Source organism: Boleophthalmus pectinirostris, unplaced genomic scaffold, assembly GCF_026225935.1.
Source record: "Boleophthalmus pectinirostris isolate CB_2022bp ecotype Guang Dong unplaced genomic scaffold, ASM2622593v1 HiC_scaffold_16, whole genome shotgun sequence".
NCBI classification, from domain to species: domain Eukaryota; kingdom Metazoa; phylum Chordata; class Actinopteri; order Gobiiformes; family Gobiidae; genus Boleophthalmus; species Boleophthalmus pectinirostris.
In genome coordinates, this window is record NW_026571095.1 from 14060205 (window position 1) to 14087825 (window position 27621).

The following is a 27621-nucleotide window of genomic DNA, read 5'->3' on the forward strand; positions in this document are numbered from 1 at the left end:
TTGTCCATTCATTAGAGTGCCTCTAAGAGTTGGGCATAAGAAATTATGCTACTACAGTACGAGTATTGATAGATTATGCTTTGAAATGTAAAATAACAGAAACAAAAACATTAGATTCCATCTACTATCTACTATACATAATTTAAGTTGATTTTAAATTGTCATCTCATTTAGAAAATATCTATTCATCAAATATCTATTCTACTCATTATTTTACAAGTATCCAGTCACAGGAAATAGAAAAATATCAAATATCACCAGTGATGATAAGAAAACATGACAACCTGAACAAGCAGAAATATTGCTATGGTGTCCACCATTGTCCTTTGACATCATGTCTAACCCCTGTGTGCTCTAGGAGGCTGGTCTGCCCGGTGTGATGTGCAGGGGCACTTAAGGACAAGCCCAAGGGAAGAGGGCTGGGGTAATATGGGGTTGTGTGGCAGGGAGGTGTTTGGTGTGTCATTACTGTCAGATGGCTGTGTCCCAGAATACTGTTTTCTGGCTGGGGTACGGGGGAGGACGGATCTTTTTGGCCCCGTTGTTCCTGCCCCAGCCTGGGAGGACAGCTGTGCTTTCCTGCTTGCACTGATTGTGCTCCTGATGCTTGTCATCACTGCGGTCTGGGGACCGCCTCTCTAGAGACTTCTGCAGCTGTGGGTGCTGTCTGGAGCGGATCTCCTGGCACAGAGTGCGTTTCCTCTCGATCTGCTCCAACATGGTTGTGTCCCCACAGACCCAGGGCATCTGTGGCATCTGAGGGCAGTAAAACACATTCAGCGGACTGTTCACATTACCTTCTAATAAACATTCATAATTAGTATGAAAACATCTTACCCGAGTTTCAGATACTCTTTTCTGTGGGGTGCCCATTGGAGAAGGGTTCGCAGACACAGAGGGTGAGTGACCATATTTTTGTGCTCCTTTAATTTCTATCAAGTAAAAGTTATATATGAATATTATTAGAGTTGAAAAACAGTTTATTATGTTATAATTGTTTAGTTTAGAATAAGATAGATAAAGCTTTAAACGATTCTCACCATTTCCTGCGGTTGGCGGGCTTCCACTGGATCTTCCTTGGCGAGTGGGTGTGGTCGTGGATGAAGGCTGCCCTGGCATTGTGCTACTGTTCCTGTCTTGTGCTGACTGGTCCATGGTGCTAGTTCCTCTGTGCTCTCGTCGTGGTGTGCTGTCTGGCCTGTATGTTTGCTCTTTATTATCACCCCTGTACTCTCGTGCTGTGGGGCTCCTGGTATGTTTCACATCATAGTGGTGCTTATCAGAGCCATTCAGATTTCGATCAGCACTATCTCGCCTCACCTCTAGGCCTGTTCTACTGAGGTCTCTACTGTCCTGTCTAGGCAGAAGAGGTGGAGGCAAATCCCCTCCATTGTGGCAGTTCCTCAAATCCTGTTTAGACTCAAAGCTGTAGCCATTTTTCTCTTTATGACCTCTGGATGTTTCTTGTCGGGGAATAATCTCAGGTGGTTGATCTATTCTACCTTCATGCTTATGTTCCAACTCACTCCTCATCCTCTCCTTGCTATCCTGTCTTGGTAACAGATCCGGTCTTTGCTCTTGTCTGTAATCTAGCCCCCCTCTAGCTCTGTCTTTACTGTCTTGCCTAGGAAGAAGCTCTGGTGGTTTGTCTCTGTTTTCATAGTGTGAGTCCAACCCATTCCTTGTTCTTTCTTTGCTGTCCTGTCGGGGCAAGAGTTCAGGTGGCTGGTCCCTCAATCTCTCTTTGCTCTCGTGTCTACAGTCCAGCCCATTCCTCACCCGCTCTTTACTTTCTTGTTTTGGCAGGAGCTCGGGCGGGTGATCGGACAGTCTCTCTCTGTCTTTGCTGTCCTGTCTTGACACTGGTTCCACACAGTGTCCCACACTCCTGTCTTTACTGTCCCTCCGTACCATCATGTCCCCATTGCTTGTGCCTTTGTCCTTGGAATCTCTCCTGATCATACCAGCAGGTTCTAAGGAGCCCCTGTCTTTGGAATCCCGTCTAACCAGAATGGGCTCCACACTGCTGCAGCCCTGGTCCCTGCTCTCCCTGCTGTCCCTGCGGATTGGTGGAGGGTCTAATGTCCGGTCTTTGCTGTTCCGTCGGTGTGACAGGGACTCGCGGTCTCGGTCCTTATCCCTGTCTTTGTCTCTGTCTCTCCGGTGAGAGGACTCTTTGTGTCCGTGGCGATCCTTGGACTCTCGCTTGGACTCCTTACTGTGGCCATGGCTATGCCTTTCCTTCCCCTCACGCTTAGATTCACCATGAGACTTGCTTTTAGACTCAGCTGTTGAAAGAGAGGAGACATGTTAATATTAAGACAAACATTGTTTCTAATCTTTTTTTATTGTAATGTCACCTTAATGTGAATTTATTTATTTACTCAAAATAACAACCTTTGCATCTGTGATGAATTTACATTCTTTTTAATTTTAATGTCATAACATATGTAACTCAAATTTTCTAAACATATTTGAAACTGTTTAAATTTCAAAGTCAGACAGACAACATAGAGTATATGATGCATTGAAAATAATTGCCATCCACTTGTTTTACCATGAAAAACCACCAGGGGTCACTCCGAACACATTTTAAGATGGCTACTATTTCTATGCCACTGCAATAAGGTAAAGAAAGAACACCGAAAGACATTTATAATTTGCAATTTAAAATATTTTAATTAAATCAAAATATATTCACTATTAAATATCTATCTATCACTATTATATCATTGGAAAAGCTATTACACACAATGACCCTGTATGTGTCCTTGTAGCGTATGTATGTCACCGGTCCTAAACACACTGGAGACATTATATATTATCAGTGCATAGTTAAAATTACATGTGCATGATTGATCTTGACGTAAGCTCTACTGTATATGGTCTAACATGTGCAAACATCCGCTGTCACAGCCACATGTGTGATGATGTGGATGGCATAGGACTGCATGAGCATGCTCAGTGCGCTGTGAGTGAGCAGCTGGTAAGTGGGTCAGGCCACTGCCATCACTGCCTCAGAAAAAGGAAAAATTAACCTCATTCATGTTTGAGGATTGGACTTATTAATTCAGGTTTGCAGCTCATTGCATAGCAACATATTCAACCTGTCAGTCCATGGCCCCATGTGGAGCGCACACAGGTGTTAGAATATAAGGCACATGCATCATTTACAAAGACTAGTAAACACAACCTGCCTACTCAACATATGCATATACTATGAAGTGTTTACATGCCTTGTGGGTTTAGGGAACAAACTGCTCCCTGTAAATACATATCTAAGAAGTCTTGCTTTGAATATGGGCCTGCAATACCACTGACATACAATAATTAACAGCTGTCAACCTAAAGTGTATAGGTCTTAAAGTAACATGGCCTACACTGCCTCACTATCTACAGTCCAGGCTTGTGCTGCTGCTTCCACATTGGCATTCTTAAGCAGAGTAAATGTGGATAGGAAACAGATAGAGAGAGCTTTTGATCAGGTGTAGATTTGAGCTCAGAGCTTCAGTTGTACCCATCAAGAGAAACTACACTGTGAGCAGCAGTCATGCACTGAGCTCTGATTGGATGAACCACCCATAGGGAGGGAATCTACAAATAAGAAACTGGGATTTCGTCCTTCTACTGTTGCTATGTTGTAGTTGCTAAGTGTATTGAGTAAGGATACGTAGATATGTTATTTTTATAAAAAATATATTGTTTTTAATGATATAATGTATGTACATTTTGGCTTTAGTTTAAGCCACACTTAAGAGATATGAATATTCTTCACAATTAAAAAAAAAATGATTAACCCCTCATAGTTTTTAACATTTGGTTTGAAATATCAAACAATTCTAAACAAGTTAAACATGCTTTCAGATAATTTTAAGACTTAGTTGTGTCACAGTTTGACTGACAGTGTCTTGAGTGCAGCATGGCTAACTGTATCTAAAAGGATGTTTACATATTCTGAATTAATAGCAGCTGATGGCTAAATGCCATGAGTAGGTTAGAGCTGCTGTCTGCTTTATTCTCTAATCCCCACAGATTAAATCATACGATCTCTGTAAGACTTGTTTGGCAGGGTCCACATAAACTGTGTTAGCGGTATAAACATGCAGGAACATTTAGTTCAAACTAAATCTAAAATTGCTCAAACCCTGGCATAAGTAGCGTGACAGAATTTGCTCCTATATCACTGTGTGAGAAATATTCCTAGAGAGGCGATGACACCTGTTTGACCCTGCAACTACTGCATAAACTGCTTAGAAAGTAAATGACTCACTCTCTCCGGGCTCTTTGGACTTCCTGCCACTTGCGTTCTTCTTCAGCATATTCCTCCCTGTTGTGAACAAGTTGGTGAGCTCATCCAGTGGGCTTGTAGGGGTCCTAGAGCGTCCTGCTGACACATTTTGCATAGAGCCATGGAGTCGTCCAGCAGAGTCCTGTGGTGGGGATCCTTTCCCATGAGGAGTGGCAGAGGCACTGCGCGGCAGGCCCCCTGGAAAAGGCATTGGAGCATCGAAGGCAGGAGTACGCATGAGGCTCAGCGGGGTCAGGCAGCGGCCCATGCTGACTGGTGAAGGACAGGCTGAGTGGCTGCGCTGATAGTTTGAAGAAGAGGATGATTTGTACAGTGTACAGGGCAAAGGAGGAGCAGAAGAGCGCCCTGACACGGTGAGGGTCGGGGTGGCGGTCAGCTCTCGGCGGATGTGTGCTGAAGAGGGGGGCTCTGAGGATGATGTGGGGGATTTACTGTACTGCTGGTTCTCCAGCATGGGCAGTTTAGTCACATCCAGAGGAGTGAGGGGGGACTCGTCTGAGTTGGGCGAGCACTGAGCTGGTGCAGGTGGGAACACCAGCAAAGGAGGGCGATGGGTGAGCAGGTTTGGGAAAGGGGCAGGAATGTCACATAGGGGAATGTTGCGAGGGGTGGAACAGCGACTGAGAGGTTCTGGGTCATAGGGTGCTGGAGTGGGACAGGCAGAACGACACCCTATAGGGTCTGTACGATATTCATGGTCATCTAAAATTGGGTACTTCATCTCTTCATACACTGACTCCCCAGGCTCCTCATCCTCACTTTTGAGAGGCTCCCTGGGCCCAATGTCTATGCCTCCCATCTCTATGTAGACAGGCTCATCCTCACAGTCATCTGTGGGGCTGTCGTCGCTGTGAGGGGAGGATGTGCTGTGGTCACAAGGTGAGGTCACATGATGCAGGGCTTTGGGAGTGCACCCCCCGCTGCTGCTGTGGCTCTTGATGTAGGACTCGTCAAAGGAAACGCTCAGCTGAGTGTTGGGGTTCCTCTTAGGTTTTGGTGGTGGCACCCTTTTGCAGTCCTCACTGCATCCTTGTGGTGCTGCCAAAATAAAGACATCCAAGTTATTAAAAAATCATAATGCATTTATTTGTCAAAAGTTTCTCTAATTACTTTATCTCTTTAGTTATCTCTTTATACAAATGACAGTGACTTGCAATGAAGCTTGTCCTGTCTTGCACTGTACCACTGTTTTTTTTTTTTATATTTCACATTCATTCACTTATTATGAACATAATCAAAATCATTGCTGCAAAAGTACTTCATGGAGTACAATCCAATATCATCAAGCACAATTTTAAACACTTAACACCTTCCCTCATCTGGTTATAGTTAAGTACAACTGTTAAAGGATCACACAATAATAGTCCACTCAAACATTCATTATTTTTCTGCAGAAGTCGTAATTAGATTAAAATTCTAATGCTGGCAGTAGTACGGGTCAAAGGTAGGTCAATTGTTACAACTAAAAGCATATGTTATTAGTCATATAAGTGGGAATAGTTGAAGCATAAGCTTGTTTCTAGGTCATATATAGCAACGTAGCAGTATGTGAATATAGAATCTGGGTCACACACTGTGGAGCTTCTTTCTGATAGTGGTGACGTAGCATTGCGGAGTGAAGCTCTTCAGATGTGCTGCGCAGAATCAAGACTCTACTGTAGCCCTAATAGTAGTTTACTCACTCTTTACATTAGAGTGAGCTGTGTGCTGTATTTTCAGGTCAGAGCAGCAATGCTAGGGTTGGACTGTTCCCTTTTTCTGACAGGGGGCAGATAAGTGTAGTTAAAAGCTGGACCATGTTTGAAATCTTCAAACTGTGGATTTTTTACCTTGAATAATTCAGAAGCCAGATGGCATAGACACACGCTCTCTTCCCGAAACTGACTCACCACCATCGCTGCACACAGACTGTAAATGCATATGCTTTCAGGAAAGCATGGCACAGTTTTAGAGCCTTTCCCCAAAAGTGACTATCTGCCTTTTTCTCAAATAGTGTCTATGTATAGACATGTTTTTTTTTAGTACACAAGCTAATGCACCTTTCTAGTAAATGCTGCAGGGTTGTGCAGGTGCAGTTTTCTCCGAAATAATGCTATTGGAAGTTGCTATGCTTCTCAGCATTCTATTCTTTTATGTAAGCTAAGGCTACTTTACTTATAACTTCTCCCTTCAGATTGCAAGCACATCAGTTCATATTGGACAGCCATTTGGAATTGGTTTTAAAGTGATGTTCTTTTTGATTCAATTCTCTCCGTTATTTCTGGGAGACCTATTAAATAAAATGTATTTTGTATATATGGGGGTTCTTGGTTAATTTGTTAATCAATTAATTGTTAATTGGTTGATGTTAATTGATTAATCAGTTAATCTCTATAATGTTCTTAGTGAGAAAATATAAGTATTCATTGTATGAACAAGCTGTGATATAAACGATTTGTTAACCCACATAAGTAATAAACATAAAAAATAATACTAGTTTGATGCTCTTTTGTTTCTCTACAATTTCAGATTTTTTCAGCCAGTGGTTAACTGTTAGTCAGTAAATGTTAGATGATGAGCAGCTTTGTTGTATGTAAGATTTGAAATTATAACTGCATTAAAGAAGGAACAAGGAGGGCAATATTGTTCAGATCTTTGTCTCTTTTTCATGATTTTTTAAGAGAATCATCTCCCAAGGTCCACTCCTGTTTGCACATGATATATTGTTCTTCTATGTCACGGTGAATTACATATCTTAATCTGATTCAGTGCTGACAGTAAATTCCACTCTCCATACATCTCTTGTTGCTGTCCCCTCTCCTCCTCTCTCTCTCTCCTCCTTCCTCTCCCCCTCCCCCCATAGGGATGTGTTTACCCGCATCGCCCTCCCCCTCCTGCTCCTCCTGGGGAAAACAGAATCTAGGTCAATCGCTCCTCCTGAATGAATTTTGCACCCACAAGCTCCGCCTCTTCCCGCCTGAGCGCCAGCTACAGAGCACGCAACCCTCCCCTCATCCAGGGACACCCCCACACGAGCTCTCTGATTGGCTGCTCAGCCTCAGGCTTCAGCATCTCTGGAGTGTGATTGGTCCGTGCTGCACAGTCATGTTGTGATTGGCTGGGCTACAGGGGGTCTTGTTTCTGTGGGATGGTTGCCGTGGTGCCCAGGAAGATCTGTGCGCATACAGAGAGATCCCCACCAATCTGAGCCAGGCTAGGCGAGTCCCTAAACATCACGTTGGCAACAGAGAATGAAAACTAAAATGGAGTCATGGCTTCCTGAAGCCACTGAAATCACTGCTCTCTCATCGTTCTGTCTCTAGGACTATTGAATTTGTAAGCTTAAGCGTAAACTAAAAAAAAATAATTTAAGCATAAAATATGTAAATATAAAGATTTAAAAGCATTTTTTTACTCTATGTATTTTAAACAGAAAAAATACATATAAAAAGCCACGCTGTAACGCACTTCAATTTTTTTTTTTAATTTTAAATGGTTATGTACTCATAATAACTTAATATTGCTATTATTAATTATGATAATTTTACTGTATAGATGCTGACTTAGCGAAACATGCCTGATTCACATACATGATAACATAATTAGGCTTTTTGCGGTATTGAGCTACATTTTATAACAATCTTCTATTTGCCATATCCCCTCTGAAGTCACTGCACTAAATAGTTTTCTTCCTATTGTTCAGTGATTTGCACTTGATCTGGGAAAAAGTTCTGTGGAAAAGTCCTCTCCCAACACAAACAACCCTCACAATGTATAGTTTTCTGTTTTGACCACAGTCTAGAGCTTAAAAGCAAACATACAGATAAAAGACTGTTTGAGGACATGCCTACCATTCCCTCACAAGGGAAGAGGGACAAACAAGACACGTAAACAGATGTCCCTAGGACTGACACACAGTGCATCTTCCTGTGTTCAAGTCAGAATGGATGAAGATGGGCAGGAGTTTTTGCTTTGTTTTGTTTTTTGCACAAGCTTGATGAGATACTTACTATTTGTTAGGACTGGCTCGTGATTCCTAACAGCTAACCCCCATTTTACAATTACAATTATGTAGAGTGTATATCTTAAAATAATCTTACTCAAAAAATGACAGTTTTTGCTTTTCAAACCTCTTTTCAACTCATGAATATTTCATTGCAGTGTGCATGTGACCTGCTGCTCTATTGCATCATTATTATTAATCATTGTACCACTGGGGCCATAGGCAACTGAGTGCATTTTTGACTGGTGTGGAGTGTGCATTAACCAGCTTAGATGTCATGTCATTGTTGAGGAACCCAGGCTGAGGCAGACATTGAGGAGAACATCTATATTTAGCGCACAAGTCTGGTGTGAAGTGCCAGCGCCACTCACCATCACATCTGTCCCCGCGGCAGGTGGACGTGGGGTTGTGGTCCACTGCCTCAGAAGACATGCTCAGTTTGGTGGCCGGGTCCCTCCTGGGCTTGGGAGGGGGCTGTTTCCTGGAGGTAGGACTTCCCACTTCCTCCTCTCCTCCTCCAGAATTCCCCCCACCGACCGAATGCAGTGACTGGGAGCGCACGGAGAAGCCTTGGCCGCAGGCGAGGGCATGTGGCTGGGGTAAGGGCACGCGTTCATGGGGCTCCGGTATAGTGATTGAACCCATGCGAAAGTGCTTGCCTTCAGATGCTATGTCCTCGCCCGTTCTAAAAATACAAGAGAAAAAACAAACCAAATATGCTGTAAGCATCATGTTTTGCCCAGTGACTTAAAAACAGAGGAATTGAACCATTGAACTGAACTTTAACTATAACCATATACTAAATGCATATGCAACTGAAAGGACAAAATAAAAGACATTTCTACCAATAGTTACCCTTTAATAAGATTGAACACCTTTAACAATACATTTTTATTGAAAGTAATAGTTGAAGTAGCAAGTTGACTTAGACATAAAAAATAAAACATTACCAAAAGACATATATGTACCAAAATTGAGAAAAGTATGAACCTAGGTAGAAACATATTGGAATAGTGCTCTACATAATACTGTGGTTATATTGTCAATGACTGTAAACAGGCAGTGGTGCAAATGTGTTATGTGGCGATAGCATGTTTTCACATTGGTTTGCAAAGATGAGAGCGTGCGGAGCTATGTGTATTGGGAAGCACCAGACAAAGGCCATTGATTTGTGTTTAACCCTGAATGCGGCTGGCGCTGTTGACACATTGCACACATAATGACACCATGGATGTTCCCCAGCTTGAACACAATCAATCCTGATAAAGGGATGATTGGCCTGAATGGACAGTTAATGAGGTCTGAGTGTGTTGTGGTAATAGTGGGGAAATGAGGGCCACACGAATATCATTTTGAGAGAAAATTGAATGTTTTTACAGAGACTGCTTCAAACTGAAAGGCTGGCGTGTTTGTTTGACTTGGTTGTCATCCTCATATGACTGATGGAGGGTTGACCCAAAGTTTGAGGTCAGAGATGCAAATGTTTACTCAAATGGCACAGGTATGAATTTGCATGTGCACTTTTTGCCTTTGTGGCTCACGCACGTGTGTTTGTGTATGTTTCGGACCACTCGCTGTGTGACTTTGCTGACTCGGTCTCCCTCCGTGGGCCAGCTGCTAAACAGAAGGCGCATGGTTGGTGGGATAGGTTCATTGGTCAGGGGCTTATCCTTGCCTAGCAACGGGAGGGTACCCATAGAAACCAGACACAAACCCAGCTGCTGCCTCACAACAATAATAAAGTGCACGTGCAGATCCAGACACGTTGGTATGATGGAGCCTTGTAGGCAAATCACTGCTTTGTATAAAAGGCAACCAGGGCGCCACTGCAGCTTCTACATGTGGAGCTACTAATGCTATTTACAGCACACAAATTAACTTATGAATCTAAACGCAGGTCTTTAAAAGTGACAAGAATGTAGTTTTACAATATTTCAAGTGTAGCATGGATTTAGAAGGATTTGTTTGACATCACAGTATGAGAAAACCTTTGCATGCATTTTCTATAAGTGCAAAGTCATTTCACCCATTGTGAATGTGTGTGACTGGAGCGGAGGTGACTGAGTTATTTATAGGTTATTTGCCCAGTGATTGGCTGGGGCACAGACCGCAGGAGCAGTTGGATAGGTATGGTCATCTCACAATGAATTTGGCAGAAAAAATGTAAACAATACTCCCAGGGAAGGGTTGTAATGAGAATGCACTATAATACCACATTAGGGAGGGGCTTTGTTGCTCTTTGTTGGGCTGTATATTTGCATGTGTGAGAGACAGTATATCCTTGTGTGACTGTGTAAACAAGTTCCAGTGAAACAGAAAAAAGGCAGATAGCAGCAGCGGAAAGTCCCGCCTCACTCAAAACAAACGTGTTGATCTGATTGGCCTATGGCAGTTCCAGCTGTCACCAGGCAGAACACTCTCTTGCACTCACACTTAAGCTCTCTCTCTCGACTTTTTCTTGTTTCTTCACACTCTTAAAGACATTTTCTCCCAGAAGCTCTTTCTTTTGTAAGACAATGCAGCATCCCTTTGTTCTCAAAGACAGATACAGACTTTTTAATCATCAAGTGCCAGACCATGACCATGCCAACCTGCCTAGAAATGCACACAATAGGAAGTGAATATTCCACCGTAAAATATGTTGTCTCATTGACCATCTTCTAATACCTCATAAAAACATATATTTATCTCTCATGAATTAATATTTGAATGATGGTTCTGCTGATGCTGTTAAAGGCTAGCAGGAAAGTGGATGGCACTTTCCCTCAGCTTCAACCCATTAAAACCTTTGCCTGGTTAACAGAGCTGACTGTTCCAGACTGGTATTGATGCATGGGACAGAGCAAAGGAATGACTCTGCTGCAGACTTCACAGATTCACATGCCCGGCATCCAATGGCAAACAGACGAAGGAGACATAAGTGAATAAAGCATTTTTCAACTGAATTGCAAAACGTATAATTGTGTAGGGAAAATTCACCATCTTGTAACATTAGTCCGTCATTATAAAGTATTTTGTAATAAGGTATGCAAGGCTGTTTTATTGTGATTCTTGAACTACTAGTAAATAATGAATTATCTAAATGACAATAGTGTAATTGAAGTTTACACATTATAATAATATGAATGCACTTATCAACGATTGCACATATTTGGACACTCAAACAAGTTGCTTTATATTCTATTATTAATTCACTACACACTCTTTGATAGGAATACCAGCTTGTGCCAACACCTCTATGGCCATCTCCAATAACTAACTCACATGTCACATTCATATTGTACTTAGGCAAGGTGGTATTTCTTATCTTGGTAATTATACACTGGCCAGAGCTGGAATTGAACTGTCAAACTATTAAACAACAACTCTACCACACACTCTCAGATATGTCACTTGCATGGAAAGGCAAGACCTTCTTCTTTCTGTTCTAATACAGTACTCCAATTGGTTAATCTGCTTGTCAATCAAGTCCATCTGACAGAATACAGTTGAGACCATAAAACCATAAGTAATATAAAGTGTATGGGCTTGGCTTGACAAACTTGTCTCCACTATAAGTATGTCCATTCACAGTGTGAACTGATGAATTGCTTATTTTTGTGTAATACCGCCTAGTATCATAAGGATATGAAACCCCATTTTACATGCCACCTTGTAATCATGCTCAGTGCATATTCCTAGGTCTATATGACTTTAACTTTCTTTTGTTTGGGAACATTGTATTAACTAATCACTAGTTTGAAGACATAGGATGTGACTACAATGAATTCACCTCTCTCTATTGTATCTCTATTGACATAGCACATTTTTGTGCAGGAGTTAGGTCAGTCCAGGACAGTTATGTAAAGTGCACACCAGGAGAGCTCATAAATGTGTCATTCAGTTCAGAACCAGCACACTCACTTCATTCTTAATTCTAAAAGCTTGTCTTGTCTTAAAATGGAGCAGTGATGACCTCCTTTCAAGGACAAGTCCCAGATAAGTGTCAATGTGAGAAATTAACTATCCTCAATGGATAAGGGTGAACCAACCCTCACTGGCAACCCCTAGATTAGAATATGGCAACAAGCTGATCCCATGGGAGCCTGTGGCTACTTGTCCTACTTCCACTAACTTCATGACTGAGAATGCAAAGGAACTGGTAAATCTAATTCATAAAAAACACTTGCAATGTAACTGAGTGAATAAGTAATTGAAATTGCTCTAATCTTGTATCTATGTAATAATACATTAATAGTTGTACTCCTACCTCTTTATGGCTTCCTCCTGTTTTCTCTTTTTATCATTTTTCTCCTGCAGGTATGTCCGGTTTCTCTCATTCCTGGCATGATCCAGGTTCTGAGCTATAAGGCCATTGTAGGCTCTCAGCCCATTCTCTTCAACATAGTGGAAAAAACGCAAAGTTTCTTCCTCTTTGGAGCTCATCATTCTTCAAGTTTGTCCACAGCATTCTGGAAAGACAAAAAAGCATTAATATTATTAAGCATACTCAATTTACCTAGTTTACATCAAATTAGGGCTTGACATCTCTCTTTACCATGTGAACTTGATATTTATTCACTCACCAGATAACGATAAATCCTATACTTCAAATGAAGGGTTCAGAGTCATACACAATGGAATCATCATAAAGACAAATTCACCATTGTCTTTACTTTACTTTAAGTGTTTCTCTAGAGTATACACCCCTCAAACAAAACAAAGAAACAAAACTAACAAAAATAAAAAAGTAATGAACTTGATGGGACTGGCTATAAAGAGGTGTCTAGAGTCTTCAGTTCAGTTCTAACTTTATGCATGTTGTTTATATACTTCCACAATTTACTTCATCAGTATAAAAGAACCAATCCTTTGCCCTCTACTCTGTCATATTTCTCAGTCTTATTTTTTGGCATAAAATTGGAAACAACAGGAATGATGAAGAGTTGCATCAGGCTAATATCGGCCTAATATTTTATGCCTCTATTGCTGCTTAGATGATTGGTACATTAAGGGTGGTGAGGCTTGCATCAGGCACTATCCTCTTAAGTATTTTCCCATGAGGTCTTGCTACATGATACATTCTTCGCAATCTCACCCTCCTACAATCTGGTTACAGTGACAAATACGCTGCTTGAGTGTTTTCTTATTGGCTGCAAATCAGTGCGTCTGCTCATTTTTCTCAGTTGTCTTTACGCTATTTCAGGCTCAAATTTCTGGCTTTTACCACATTTTAATGTCTAAATAAACAGGAATTAAGCTTGAAGTTCAAATGCGTGTGAGGTCTCAAATGTGGAGACAAAAAGCAATACTCCTGGGAACAACCACCAAGATAAAATTATCCAAGATTTCCAATATCCTCCAAAGGCTAAAAATAAATTTTCTTTGTCTGTAATTGTTTTCTTGTTACCTGAAAAAAATCCTTTCTTAGTTTGATAGGATTGCATGCATATAAAATAAGCCTTCAAGCATGTGCAACTGCATGCAACACGGCTTGTCAGATGTGCAACAGCTCATGTGAACAATTTTAGGAGAGGCCAATGGAGGAAAGGAAGATGCTTTTATGTAGGTCAATGTTTTCAGATCAGGCTAAGACTTGTGCTTGTTTACGTGTGAGCGAGGAGTGTGAGCGTGTGTGGAGGGGGGGGATGGGGGCGCGCGATAACTGTATGTAGTATGTTTGTGTGTATGTATGGATAGCCAAGGATGGAGAAGGGGGGCTTGGAAGACTGCCAGATGGAGATCGCAAGGCCAAGTGATGGAACTATCATTGTCTAATCATCTTTAACCATTTTCTGTATTGTTCTGTATGAGGAGAGCAAGGACAAAGCATGGCTCCTCAAGTTTTGCTGCTCTCCTGTCCTAGTTTTACCCTGTGCTTTTGGATGCAGGTCTGATACGGTCTGATATGAACAACAGAATCACCATCTTTGAGGAGTTCAAACTAGGGCACAGTATCCAGGTGTCAAGTGGTGCACATTTTCCCCAAAGAACTTTATCCAGTCTTATCGCTGACACACAGAAACGCTGTGAGATCTGAAGCTATATGAGGATAATACGTTTCTGTGAGGTGGAGATGTGTAAAGCGTGAGGCAATTGCAGTTCAAACAGTGCTGGGGCTGAATTAAGCCTTCCTGCCTAATCCCTGTAAGCCTGCAGCAGCACTCTGCACTGGAATCAACTTGTTTATCACATTGTTTTTTTTCCCGATCATCCAAGTCTTTTCGCATGAGATTGTCCTTCAATAACTCTGTGGTGTGCATTATGCAATTTGATTATTCCTGCAAAACCTATCAATTCAGCTGCCCTATATTCAGGCATCTTTATCCTACATTAGATGCAGCATATCTTTGAATATCCCATCACTGCTTTGCACATCTGACAAGAAGGGCACACGTAGATGTACAGATTGGCTTTAAAAGTAAATTAAAGTGGCACACCATTGCAGTATCTAGGCAACAATGTCAAAGGAGAGGGGCAGCGTGGATATTCCCAAGACATAATGTCAAATCAATTGCAAGGGAGGCACTGGCATGACATGCAGCATTACAGTGTCGCTCTATCACATGTATCCTATTGACAAGTCTGAAATTTGAGTTCTGACACATGTGTGGCAAGTATACTCACAATGGGGCTGTGTCCCTGCTGGTTGGTGGACCGATATGTCTTGTGCCTTGCCCTCCTCACTCCAGTGCACACTCGTGAACTCTGACCTTTGCTGGAGCACCGGCGCACGTTGAAATCCACATTGACATACATCCATTGTACGGTCCAGTTAGAAGTGACCCATGCTGGTGCTAAGAAGAAAGGGAGAGCTACAAGGTACACAGTCTGGTGATGCCTCCCCTTCCTCCCTTGGGCCCACAGGGGAGCTGCTGCAGCCCCTCGCTCTGCACAGTCAACTCCAAGCCGGGTGCAAGCTTCACTTCTTCACACATCTGGCCATGCTAAAGACAGATGGGGTGGGGGGGGTGCAGCATAGCAACAGACCGCACCCCGTAACAACAAGCATGACACGGATACACGCCAAAAAACAAGGCTCACCTCTTCTAAAAATGAAGCTAAAAAAATTACATCCCAAATTGTCTCTCAAATAAGTCCAAGCGGTTCAGGGTTTAAGCAGGTGCATGAATCCTCTTCTTGCTTTAGAGTTCAGAGTAAGGTGCTTGCCTGAATTTCCAGGTTTGCTTTGCCCTGTCAGCTCCAGCTCTGTCCTGCATGTCCACACAGCGTGCTCACAGCCTCTGTCTATCTGTGCCTAGGCAGATGAGACCGGGCTCCCTAGCTATAACTCACAACAACTAGAACACGCCCACCACCCACTCCTGTCCACCTTACGTTACAACGTCATCCGCTCCTCATTACCTCCTAAACTATTGTGTTTTTAACTCCTACAAATCTCCTCTACTCCTGTGCTTCTCTGCTGTCGCTGCCTGTCCTCTGCACTGTAAGCCGAATGTTTTTTCTTCTTTCAGCACCACGGAGAGCTCACGAGTGCAGGGTGAAGGTGGGGGTGGGGGGGTTGAGTGGGTGGGCATAAGTGGAGAGATAGAGGAGGAGGTAGAGGAGGAAGGGGGAATGGAGGGAGGGTGGGAGGAGTCACCGGGTTGCCAGGGTGTAACCTCATTAGACAGAATCTACACTAGCACCCCTTGAATACATCATTTTCAACACTGCGACCGCCAATTGCCCCCCCCCACATCTTTCTTTCCTCACAGTTCGTAAACAAAACCACCTCAAATAACTCTTACTGCAAACAATAAATGCAATAATGTTTAAAGTATCGGCAAGTGGGAAACCAAATCATACAGGGCTAGGGCTATCCCTCTCCAAAACAACAACAACAATGTCTGGCTGTTAGAAAATTTAAATATGTTTGCATAGTCAAAAGAGAGTCCTGTTCCCAGAGGCCACCGCTGAACCCAAGTTGTCTGTTTACGGGAAATACTACTGTAGGTTTTTTTTTTGTTTTGTTTTTTGCCACTGTCTGGGGTATTGCTTTCTGTACTACAGTGAGTTGTTTGTGCGAAAGGAGCGTCTGGTGATGGGGTGGGGTAGAGGGTGGAGTGGAGAGGAGTTTGGTTGGACGGATTAAACACCACAGGCACAAAAGGATTAGGCATCAGAGATCTGTTGTTTTCGTCGACCCTGCCCAGCCATTCCTCTTAACCTCTGGCTATATTACCCCCCCGCCTTGGTTGTCTCCTCCTCCTCCTGCTACTGCTCATTCTGTCAATGTCAGGGAAAAGGTTGGAGGTCACATGTAAGGAGCTCTTGTAATGCTTGTTAGAAGGTTCTAGTTCATTTTCATTGCGGTTGTAATTCCTAGAAAAATACTAAATGGAGTGATGTATGTTAAAAGAGCAACATAACATGGATGAGTTTAAAAGGGCTAAGGTTAAGGTACAGTTTGGATTTGTTCAGTTGTTGCGTCAGTGGCATAAATTAGTTTCAAATATTATTGTTCATAATCGCAGTGTTTTCTTCACGAACATATCACACTTCAAAATGCTCATATCATGACAGTTCTATGGCCTATGTATCCAAAAATATTGCAAACATTTCCATCATATTCAGTTTTGTGCACCTAAGATATAACAATACCACACTTCCAATATCCCCCATTATCCCTAAGCCTTACCCACTAATGTGCACTGTAGGGTGGATGAAATGACAGTAGCTATGATCTCATTGAGCTCAATCGCTCCATCACTGGGTAAGTCACCCCTTTTTCTGCCTATTGTGGTGAATGTGGTTGGCTGGTCATGCACAAAGCCAGTTAAACTCAGCACACATGCACATACACAAAAACCAAGTGACCTCAGCCTAACACCATCTCAAAAGAAGTACTTAGATCCCCTCTGAGTTCAGTGAACAAGTACAACAAGGAAATATGATGGGGTAAAGGGCTAAACACATTTTCCCACCTACGTGCACAACAATATTTTGTTTTATGAACCGTTTAGGACACTCCCACTGGGACAAAAGTGGAGGGGTAGAGAAGATCCAAGAAGCAGGAGTTTGAGCACATGCAGTAAGTGGGGAAATAGGGGAATTCAAACTCATATGAATAAATTAAGACAAGAGCAGACACACATTTTCAGCACTGTTCATAACATTATAAAATCACTGTTGCTGTATGGTAGGTTAGGATATTGTTATTCACACTTATGGTTATTAAGAGGAAAGAAGAGCAGGTAAAATGGGCAACTGTAACATTGGTTTCAGTTTGATGCTACCTGACAAATTATGGTGGCTTGATGTCTTGGTCAAAGCAAGTCTAAATTCCTGTAAGGTCTTGTTATTCCTGGTTTCAGCATTAGAACTGTTCTTCTTGAAGCTGTCTTGACTTCTCCTTTTAAAATGGCATCCAATACTCTACTTTGTTAGTTGGGCAATCAATAAAACCACAGGAAGTGATTCTTTAAAACACCTGTTAATGAAAAAAGTGCTAATGAGTGTTTACTAATACAAACTATTATGCCCCGGCAGGCATCTGCTTGTCAGTTCAATCATGCATGTAATGATGTGATATTGATCCATGCAGTAACAGGCTAATGAAGAGTCTATAAAAACATTACAACAATCAATTACACAAGTGGACACTGCCTTTTATCCAGAGGAGTTGAAATGCCTCCAGTGAAAAGTCCAAGCAGAAAGAGTCAGACTGACTGTAGCAATACAACTGTAATTTGCCCATTAATGATGCATCAGAGTTACTTCCACTGCTCACGTCTGGAGCAAAGAAATGGAGCATGACCCTGTAGCACTGACCGGTAATGTACCACACCTGACCACTCATGTTTAATGTATGTATTCAGCATCCAGCACATGCATAAACTCATACTCAAAATTAAATCAAATCTGGATCTCTCTGTGTAGTGACTGTAGGCATCTTATTAATTAACAACTTCAGAAATCATTTGCACAGAATAAAGGAATGTTCTCCATAATCAACCTTTTTCACATCCATTTATCTCCAATACATCCCTCCTGAGATGCCAAGTAGAGACTTGTCCAAAATGAACAACAGCCACATGAGCACCACCATGTGGTGATAGCAGAGACAGGAAGAGGCTTACAGAAGCAAAGCCACTAATAAAATAAACAAATACATAAATACAAAATGCCAGTTTATCAAATTGTGTTTATAAATCTTTCTGCTGGCAGAATACTGAGGCTATAGAACAAACAAACTCAAGCAAACTTCAGTCCTTGAATGTGGTGAGGGGAAAATGTAGCCAGCTATAATGTTTTATAATATGTGCGCACTGACCCTAATTTGAACTATGCCTACGGCACATCACTAAAAAACGAGTGGCACCAACCCGGCGTCCACAGGGGGACATAAAAAGGTAGCAAATAGCGCCATCTGCTGTCCACATTCAACACCCAAAGTTGACTGTTTTTGTACAACAGGAATGTGGAGCTTATTTTAGCTCATCTCAGGCGCTGAATTAACAAATTAGCAAGAGGGGTACGACTTTTTTTTTTTTAAACAATCCACAGTCACAATTTATGCTAACAAAACCTACGTGAGTTTTTCACTCACCCATCGTTCTTCTCATTCCCCAAAACGATGACTCTTGGCGAGCGCTGGCCTATTCGGTAAGTCCACTTCCACTCGTTAACATGTGGCAAAAACTATAGTAAGTACAGGACGGACATGTAGGAAATACACAATTATGCCTATTTTTTATTTCATATTAAGACGGCGCCAGAACAGGACCTCCCGAAGCACAAACAAACTATTTAAACGGCTAAAAACTTCTCTTTGAAATAAATAAAACAAGCAAATATAAATCAATGAATCAATGAATCAATCAATAAACGCATCGCACAGGGCAGGAGTTAACATTTGCCTGATCCAACAGTTCTGTCGTGCCCACAAGATGGCAGCATTACGTATTTAATGATGATCCATAAATATAAGCGCTTCTCGAGCTTTATTGCTCTCAGACCAGGTACAGTTATTATTATTATTATTATTATTATTATTATTATTATTATTATTTTTTTTTTTTATGATTTTTATTTATTTATTTTTTAATCAACTTGTAACCCAAAATGTAGCTCATTAGCAATTGAGGAAACTTTCATTCAAGCTTTGTATTTGCTACTTTTAATTTACCCCGGTAATATTTTCATGTGATTGGCATAGGTCCGGTGTTTTAGCATTCACTATATGACTGTCAACAGTATCAACATTAATAGAATATGGACCGAGAGTTCGGGTCGCAGCCTCTTTTGGCAGCTTTCGTCTCATCGGATACAGTCCAGAGTTAAGGCACTTGGCTGAGGTAAACAGAGAGGGAGGGGAGCGTGCGCAAGGCTGTGGATCAGACATGCAGACGAGCAACTACTGCAAAGTGTTGCGCGCGGGACAGGCTGCTTTAGCCCACACCACTCAGTGTCCAAGAGAAGACCCAGAGCTCTGCTGCGAGGCGCTCTCACTCATCACACCCAATAATGTGACAGTCAGACGGAAACGTTTGTCAGATGTTTGAACTCATCGTCGCTTCATTCGCGAGCGCGTCTTTCCAGGTGCCACACAGTTTTCCGCCAGTTTCCTGAGTGCTATCCACGAGGATACCTGCTCTGAGATGCGGCAATGTCCCGAGGAGTATGCCCACGTGTGAACTGCTGCGGACTCCTGTGGACTGTTTTAGCGGTCATTTTTGGCATGCACCTATGTCACGTGGATGCGTATAGCTGTCATGAAGTGAGGACCGCTTTCCAGCTTCGTTCTGTCGGACCAGTGCATCGAGTCCCAGAAACACCTGGCGTAGGTAAGTTCTCATGAATGATGCCAAACTACCCACTCAAAACCCCTAGTCTACAAAACTTAGCTTTGCCCACCCATGCGACTTGTCTGTCCACGTCTGAGATTTATTAAAACTTGAATTGGTCCTAAATCATTAGATAGTAACGTATGGGATGATTTAACTTGCCCCTACCTGGGCTGGCCTGGAGTTATATTATTTCCCTCTCTAGATGGGGTCTTTTCATCTTTATAGGAGTTCTCAAAATATTTATTGGTTTTAAGATGCACCAAGACACAAGGATGGTGGGCAAAGGTTGTAGATAGGCTCTGCTGGGAAAGTTGAGTGATTGACCTTGCTCTTTCAGATAAAACATAGACTTACATAACTAACACCTATGTTGTATGTATGAAGGAGGTTTTGGATTTGATCACAGCCAACAAGTTCATTGTACTTAGATTTGTGCAGTGCCAAGTGAATGAATAATGCCCAAATTATACAAGGTAATACTAGTGTAATATTATTATAGACTAATAGATCTATTACTAATTAAAAAGCTACTGGTGTGAAAAATACATTTGCAAATAGGGTGCAAAAAAATAATTTTAAAAAAATCTGATTTATTGTTCATACACCTACCCACTTTGACTCTATCCAAGCACAAACAATTTTTGACAGACGCTTCAGTCACAATTCAAAATGCTGCCAAATAAAAATTGATGATTCTTCTCATTTAAATTCAATGAGATTCAAGTTTTAATTGTACTCTAATACGACATCCAGACACAAATAATGTTTGGATATCTTTGGAAAAAAAGAAAGTTCAACAGTAAGGTTGAGTGGTTGTAGATGAACCATGTGAGTGCCCTGCTGTAACAGAGACAAGAGCTGGGGCATACCTCGAGGTGCATCTAGATCACTTGATCTGTTTGTTTAGCAGAATGTCACCACTAGCAACCAAGCATGTCAATTTCTTTACAAGCTGTCATTTAGCATAAGCTCGGAGAGACAACAGGGAGAGCCGCTCTGAAGATGTCAGCAGTCCATGTGAAGGGATTTGTGACCTTCTGTAGAGGACTCAACTCTGCTCTGCAGCATGAAGTGTCTTACTGTATTTATACAGATCTTCACAAAATGGATTGGATGCATAAATGTGCTCTGTTTTCCTGTGTATTTAATTTGCAAACTACTTTTTTACTTTGATGTTCCTTCCTCTCTTCCTTCAACTTTACTGATACTTTTTTGGTCCTGTGTTGCTTTTTGTACCTGCCTCCAAGAGGTACCTTTAGGTCAGTAGTGTTTTTGTCTTCAGAGTAAACTCCTCTGGATGAGGGTGATGAAAGCGGGTTATTTGGTATAGCTACAAGTGTACACAATTATGCTACTCTACCTCACATCTCAGATCAAATGCCAATACAAGCAAGTGTTGAAATTTGAAGTGGCCAAACCTCGGACCTTTTTACAGTTTTATGTTTGGTTTAGGATACAGTGGTGTGTTTCATCCATCTGCTGTGAACGCTTTTCTCACCAAGAGCCTTGAGTGTGGCAAGCAAATGAAAACCGTAGGATATGATTCTTTCACTTTAAAAATATATTTTACTGTTCCTGATTAATAAAATTGTATTCTGAATAACTTATATGTCTGTCAGTGACCTGGAATGCAAATATTTATGTTTGTAATGAATGTGTCTACAATCACTAGTTTAACCCATTGCCAAGTTTGGTCCTTCACCTGGGACGTCAAATTGCTGACCCGTGATTACTTACTCCATCACTATGGGGCTGACTGCCCTGCCAAAAGCTCCATATTGAGATTACCCTGAAGCGGTGAGATGGCTCCTCGGAGGAAAACAGGCAGCCAACAGTTCTGATCTTTGTCACACAAGCTCCTCTTGGCCTCGTGTATTTTCACTGATATGATCTACCAGTCCTACAGCTGAGCTCCACTGTCTGATTGAGCAAGATCCACACTCTCAGGTTTTGTACTCTTATGCTCACTGATTTACTCATCAGTGTGATAGGAATCTTTTGGGGGGTTGCCACACACAATTGTGTGCTTAGATATGTGTTATGTGTGAAATCAATTTTAAAAAAAATGCTTTTTGCTTTAAAAGTTTTGCTCTCCCGGGTCTCAACTGCATTCTCTGCCAACTCGTAGTATGTTGGCAGCATGCTCTTGTGGTCGTGGAAAATTAAACATTCCCAGTACGTTTTAATGTTGTTGAAAAATGCAGGTATGCTGTGGGGGCAATTTCAGGTGTGTTTATATATGCCTCAATCCATCTCAAACATAGAAAAAGTAAGAGTAAATATCCTGTATGTTCTCAGCTTCAAAGAGAAGCGACTTCCTTGGGCTGTGGGAAAGACAGGCTGATTGGCCACATTTTGACCAAGTTATTTTTGTTTTTAAAATAATTTGAGATCTTTATAATCTTTAACTCAAGATCATAAAAATGAATTGTCTAATATTTTAAAAATAGTATAGATAGACAGCAGTCAGAGTCAGGCCACTACTAAGCAGTTCATTGAAGGGCATTGTTTTTTTTGTACTAATGGATTTTGACTAATGGCTCTTAAATCATGATTATCATAATTATTATGCTAATTTGGTGAGCCAAGGATAAGCCAGTGATTCTGCGGAACACCAGGTAAGAGCTCCTGTTGGTGCAACAACTACAGCTCATGGTAGAACATTGTTGGTATAAAAATTTTAAGATGATTAAAATGGTCCCTCAGATTGGTGACAGTCAGCCTCTTTGGCGGCTGTGGTTTTAACAGCACTAAGTCCTCCATGTATCACTTACTCCAAGCAGCTCCTCACAAGTGACAGGAGGCAGGCACGATTCTGCAGGCAGTCCCTGGATTGGTGCTTCATATCGGCAATAAAACAAAAAAAAAAGTCAGAACATACAGCAGTTTAGCCTCACAATGAAAGAAGTATAATGGAGAAAATCACTTTCTGAAATGATGTTCTTTGGAAACTTGCTATAGACATGAACTCAATTTCAGGACAATATATCCTGAACCCCAAACTGTTGATTTTAACGATAGTTTCTGAACCAAAGTCATTGTGACTTGCCAAAACAGTGCTCAGAGAAAACTGTCCAAGCACAGTCCTGCCATAGAGCTGGACGTAATGAGCTAAAGGGGCAGGGCGGCCAGTTATGACTTCACTCGTCTGGCTCTGGGATGGGAACAAATGGAGCCTCGCTGGGTAATTAAGAGACACCCAGGCCTCGCTGGGATATGCCAGGCAAATGGACAGAGGCAGCAGAAAGGGAAAGAGGGATTGAGAATGCAACCCTATTGTGTTTCATGGAGGGATTTGGACAGTGAGGCACTGCTCTTGTGGTCTGTCCTAAGGCCACGCTATAGGCTCTAGTTACAACACCTGCCTCATCCGCCCCCTTCCATCGCTCCAACTGTGAAATGAGTTATCATGTCAGACCTTTCCATAATGGAAATGCCTTTCAAAATGAGACTTTTGGCAAATTGCTGGTGAGAAAAGCTCCTATTGTGGCTAGTAAAGGTGAGGTAATGTCCTAAATATTGGTGAGGAACAGGTGACATGGAAACTCAGATTTCACTTAGCCTTATTTTGCCAATGTCACTCAAATGAAGTTAAAGCAACTAAGCAATTGACTTATATTGTTGAGTAAAATGATACAATATCAGGTTTACTCAATACAGTTATATTTTATGGGAATGTTTGATCTTTATTGTATGATTCCAAAATGGTATGCCTTTATGTCATCTATAGCTAGACCCCTGTCTGCTATGTAGTTAGCAGTCAGAGGCAGTATTTATAGTGGTAAACGCTGATGAATTCTTGGTCTACTTTCTCACCCTCCCATAGTGCCTCTTCTGTCTCCCAATGGAGTTATGACTTGTCTGCCTATGTGCATACCGCTGACTATACTTGTACTCTTCATTTATAGAATGATCTATGTACACTGTCCAGTTACGTTCACACATCATTATGATTTATTTGATCAAATACACAAAATACTTATCAGTTGAAAGCTCTAATGCATTGAATTTACTGTATATGTTATAGATGTGGATCTACTGCTCTGCAAGCACCAGGGACTGTCCTGCTGCACTCGTAAAATGGAGGAGAGCTACCTGATCGCTGTCAAAAGAGAGACTCTTCATAACATCCAGTCTTACAGCTATGACCTTGAGCAGCTCTTTTCAGGTCATGCAGATGCCTTTCAAGGTAAGTGTGAGGGAAATGGGCTTTTTTTTGCATTTTTGTATATCTTTAGATTATGTACTAATTGAAAAAAATGTCTTTTGGTTTCTGTGGGTCACAAGGGCTGCTCCAAAAATGGTTGCATCAATGTTTGTGTTAATTCTGTTATTTCAGGCAGAAACTCATTAGACAGTGCTACAGTATCTCCACACTATGTTTTACAGCACATTGAAAATACTGTAAATAATTCACTCAAATTTACTTCTTGGATTTATACTTTTGTTTTATAAGTTTGTTACCCAACTTATTTTAAATGCATCAAATAGCAAGATTCTGTTCACTAACTGTTACTAGTGTATGTGAAGTGAGTATAATGCTTCTGAACTGCTGAATATGAAGTAAATGTATGAATACTTGTAAATTGCAAAATGACTTTAATCATCAGTAAAGGAAGAAGAAAAAATGTAGAAGTACTGGTAATTAAATTTATGTTATTATTATTTGTAATAAAGCTCAGTGTCACATTTATTTTTTTAATTAAGTGCTTGGATGAAAGTAGTGTGTGTGGTATGCATTCATTTCTTCATAGAGATCTTTCCCTTCTTAGCTCATGTCTGAGCCTGTCCGGAGGATGGGAGTCAGGTGCTCCACATGTCCACAAATGGCCAAGATGGAAAATAACAATGGAATAAAGAAGAACAAGATATGATGACGTAACCATACCACAATTTAAGGCCTTCTAAGGACAGTGTTTGTGAAGTCCTGTGCCCTGAGATAAATGTGCTTTTGTATGTTTCTATTGAGAGGGAGAAATTCTTTCTTATAATATTCATTCAGTTGTCAGGGTGTATAGTTTATTTTCAAAGTATAAAAGCCACTTCTCTCTTTTGTCTACTGAACTGCAAACAAACTGTGTGTCTATGTTTTCTCTGGCCTGCCTTTTTTTAGACAGCACGAAAGGCCTACTGTGCTCTGTAATACGTGGGAGATGCTCAGATTACAAGACGTTGTAATAATAATAATATTAAATTGGTCATTAAATGTTATTTAACCTTCAACCTCATCCATGCATTACCATGCAACTCTGTGGTAGTGCCTTAGTGCATTTGTAGGGCAACAGGTTGATTCACGTCTCTGATAGTTTGTGGTTTTTACTTTGTTGGGTGGCTCATAGTGTAGCTCTGTTGTGTGTGTGCTATTGAAGACTAAGAATCTGTGGCATGCATGGATGCAAACAAAGTGCAGCAGATCTCATCTGATTCTCATGAAGTCTTTCATCAGAAACAGCAAAGTATCTTTATTGTCATCTGTGGGTTTGTTTGGCAGCTCTTGGCTCTCACTGTGTCTGTGATCTTTTTAGCCTGGCCGTCTCACCTCATCATCTCTTCCTCCCACTACCATGTCTGCACTTATTTCTCTCCACAGATGTTTTGACCGACAGGGTTATTGCTCTAGAGGCTGACGCTTGGACACAAGATGACATTGCACTGCACCATGAGCTCATACTCAAATTAGGGAGGATATCCGGAATCCATCCCTACACGTCTCATTTAATCATAGAGGGTGGGGAGAGAACGTGTTTATGGACCTAATAGTGGAGTGACCACATCGGCTGTGAGAGTGTGCGTGTTGTGTTTTTAACAACGCCTTTTGAATCTCCTGAGCAGACATGACATGCAGGCTGAGTCGTGTTTCCCTGTTAACAACAAGGTGAAGACTCACTGGGGAACACTGCAGAGAACAAAGAGCAAGGAGGGAGGAGAGAGGGAAAGTCATGAGCCACATTGAAGCTTGGCTAATCACTTCTGCTTTCTATTTAAACCTTAAATGTGTGAAAACAGGGTGAGTGTTGCGCTAAAGTAAGCTGGAGATTTCAAGTGCTCACAGGTGTGGTGATGCTAGGTGTCAGGTGTGATGTGTTTGTATATGTTTCAAAGGGATGTGGAGGTTCAGCAGAATCTAGTGTGGAGAAGAATGTCCTTCTTTACATTGCATAGCTTCTTCAGAAGTGCTTCTGTGGCCTTTAGAAGTCGTGGAAATGTAATAAAGCACATGAGCAGAGAGCAGGTGGGGCTTGTGCCAGCGATGTGGTAGACCTCTGCAGGGAAGGTCTCAAGTCTCAAAGATAACTGCTGATGGTACACAACTTTGGCAACATATATGCATACATATATACATATGTAAAAATAAATGTTTATTGCAGGGCAACATTGGGACTCCTGACGACTCTGAGGTATGTCAATGGCAACAATATAAACACATACATATTTCTTGATTCATTAAGGACGTGTTTTGCCTATAAGGTCCCATAGTTTAACATTGTAACTTATATTACAGGAAATATGCTATACAGTTACCCATGTGATTGCCAAAAGCAAGCATCATTCATTGCCTCTTGAGTCTTTAGTTAACAACCTGACATTGACTGAAACTAGAAGACTGTGGATAATGTCCAGTTATGTTGTTTTGTAATGAGCCTTAGTGCTCTTGGGGCTTGTTCCCGATTCACAATATTCGAACATGTCTGGAACACTTTTGGTTTTGTCTGTGGGGATTTATCCTCTAATGCTGCTGATTTGTTTGGCCTGGCTCTTTCCTGTGTCCTGCTTGACTCCTCTGCGCTCGTCTCTCCCAAACTAATCCTAGTTGTAAAATATATTTGTGTGCAGATCCGAGTGGATGAACACAGCACACATCTTTATTCAAAACAGTTGATCAGATACCTTAGAGTTCTGCTCATTGTACATGCGTGTTCTGATAGCATGTCATAGGTAAAGAAAGTGGCTTGGTTATCAATAATAACTTTGCGTGACAACCGTGAGAAGTGCGGGTGCCCTGCCTCTTGGCGCTAACTCAAACTTCTGATGTCTGTTAAAGATCTGCCCTGTGACTCATGCTTGTGTCTCGGATAGAGCTGGCCATTTCACATTAACTCACTTCATCATCCCTTCATCAATTTCCATCCAGTTTCCGTGCAGTGTTTAGTGCTAAAGTCCTTCTTCCTGCTGCTTCAGTGGCTCCTTGTTCTTCATTATGAACTCCCTCTTGTAACATAAAGTCAGCGGTATCCTATTATTTACCCAGAGGCAAGTGAAGAACATTTTTTTAATAGCCACAGTGACTTTACACTTTACTCCTTGTTTTATTTTAGTTTTTTATTCACTCCTTACATTCACTTTTTATGACAATAATCAAAGCGTTCCATAAAGGTGTTGAGGCTTCATAGGATAAAGTTGAACCACCTGTTATGAAAAGTGATTGTTAATTGGAGCCTTTTCATCTTGACTTCATTCACACCTCAAAGTGCCTTTTAAAGGGTCTGGTTCATGTTAATCTTATGCAAGCATACATTTTCCTTTTGTATTTTGTTCTTGCAAGCAAATTAGCACATATG

The 27621-nt window shown here is 41.4% G+C and overlaps 2 protein-coding genes across 3 annotated transcripts in view; one reads left to right on the plus strand and one right to left on the minus strand.

Annotated features, from left to right (window-relative positions):
• Window positions 1–438: 438 nt before the first annotated feature.
• On the minus strand, window positions 439–15374 carry nyap2b (neuronal tyrosine-phosphorylated phosphoinositide-3-kinase adaptor 2b). The gene is made up of 7 exons (XM_055152015.1): window positions 14898–15374; window positions 12541–12742; window positions 8663–8976; window positions 4271–5347; window positions 1041–2288; window positions 838–932; window positions 439–756 (listed from the first exon to the last, which is right to left on the minus strand). Exons 2-7 carry the CDS (start codon window positions 12717–12719, stop codon window positions 472–474), a joined length of 3198 nt encoding a protein of 1065 aa, XP_055007990.1. The 5' UTR covers window positions 12720–12742; window positions 14898–15374; the 3' UTR covers window positions 439–471.
• A 4250-nt stretch (window positions 15375–19624) lies between these two features.
• Window positions 19625–27621, plus strand: part of gpc5c (glypican 5c) — a 70987-nt gene continuing 62990 nt past the window's right edge. For both annotated transcript variants that reach the window (XM_020923388.2, XM_020923396.2), the window contains exons 1-2: window positions 19625–20059; window positions 24090–24251. In XM_020923388.2, the coding sequence (XP_020779047.2) occupies window positions 19882–20059; window positions 24090–24251 (340 nt within the window). In that variant the 5' untranslated portion in view covers window positions 19625–19881. The remainder of the gene's footprint in view (window positions 20060–24089; window positions 24252–27621) is intronic.

Bases quoted from the DNA above. Each gene is read 5' to 3' on its own strand.
- nyap2b (XM_055152015.1), bottom strand. From the start codon at position 12,719: ATGATGAGCTCCAAAGAGGAAGAAACTTTGCGTTTTTTCCACTATGTT. The intron at 5,348-8,662 runs GTGAGTGGCGCT...TTATTTTGGCAG, and splicing joins CCGCGGGGACAGATGTGATG to CACCACAAGGATGCAGTGAG. The intron at 757-837 runs GTAAGATGTTTT...TACTGCCCTCAG, and splicing joins AAAGAGTATCTGAAACTCGG to ATGCCACAGATGCCCTGGGT.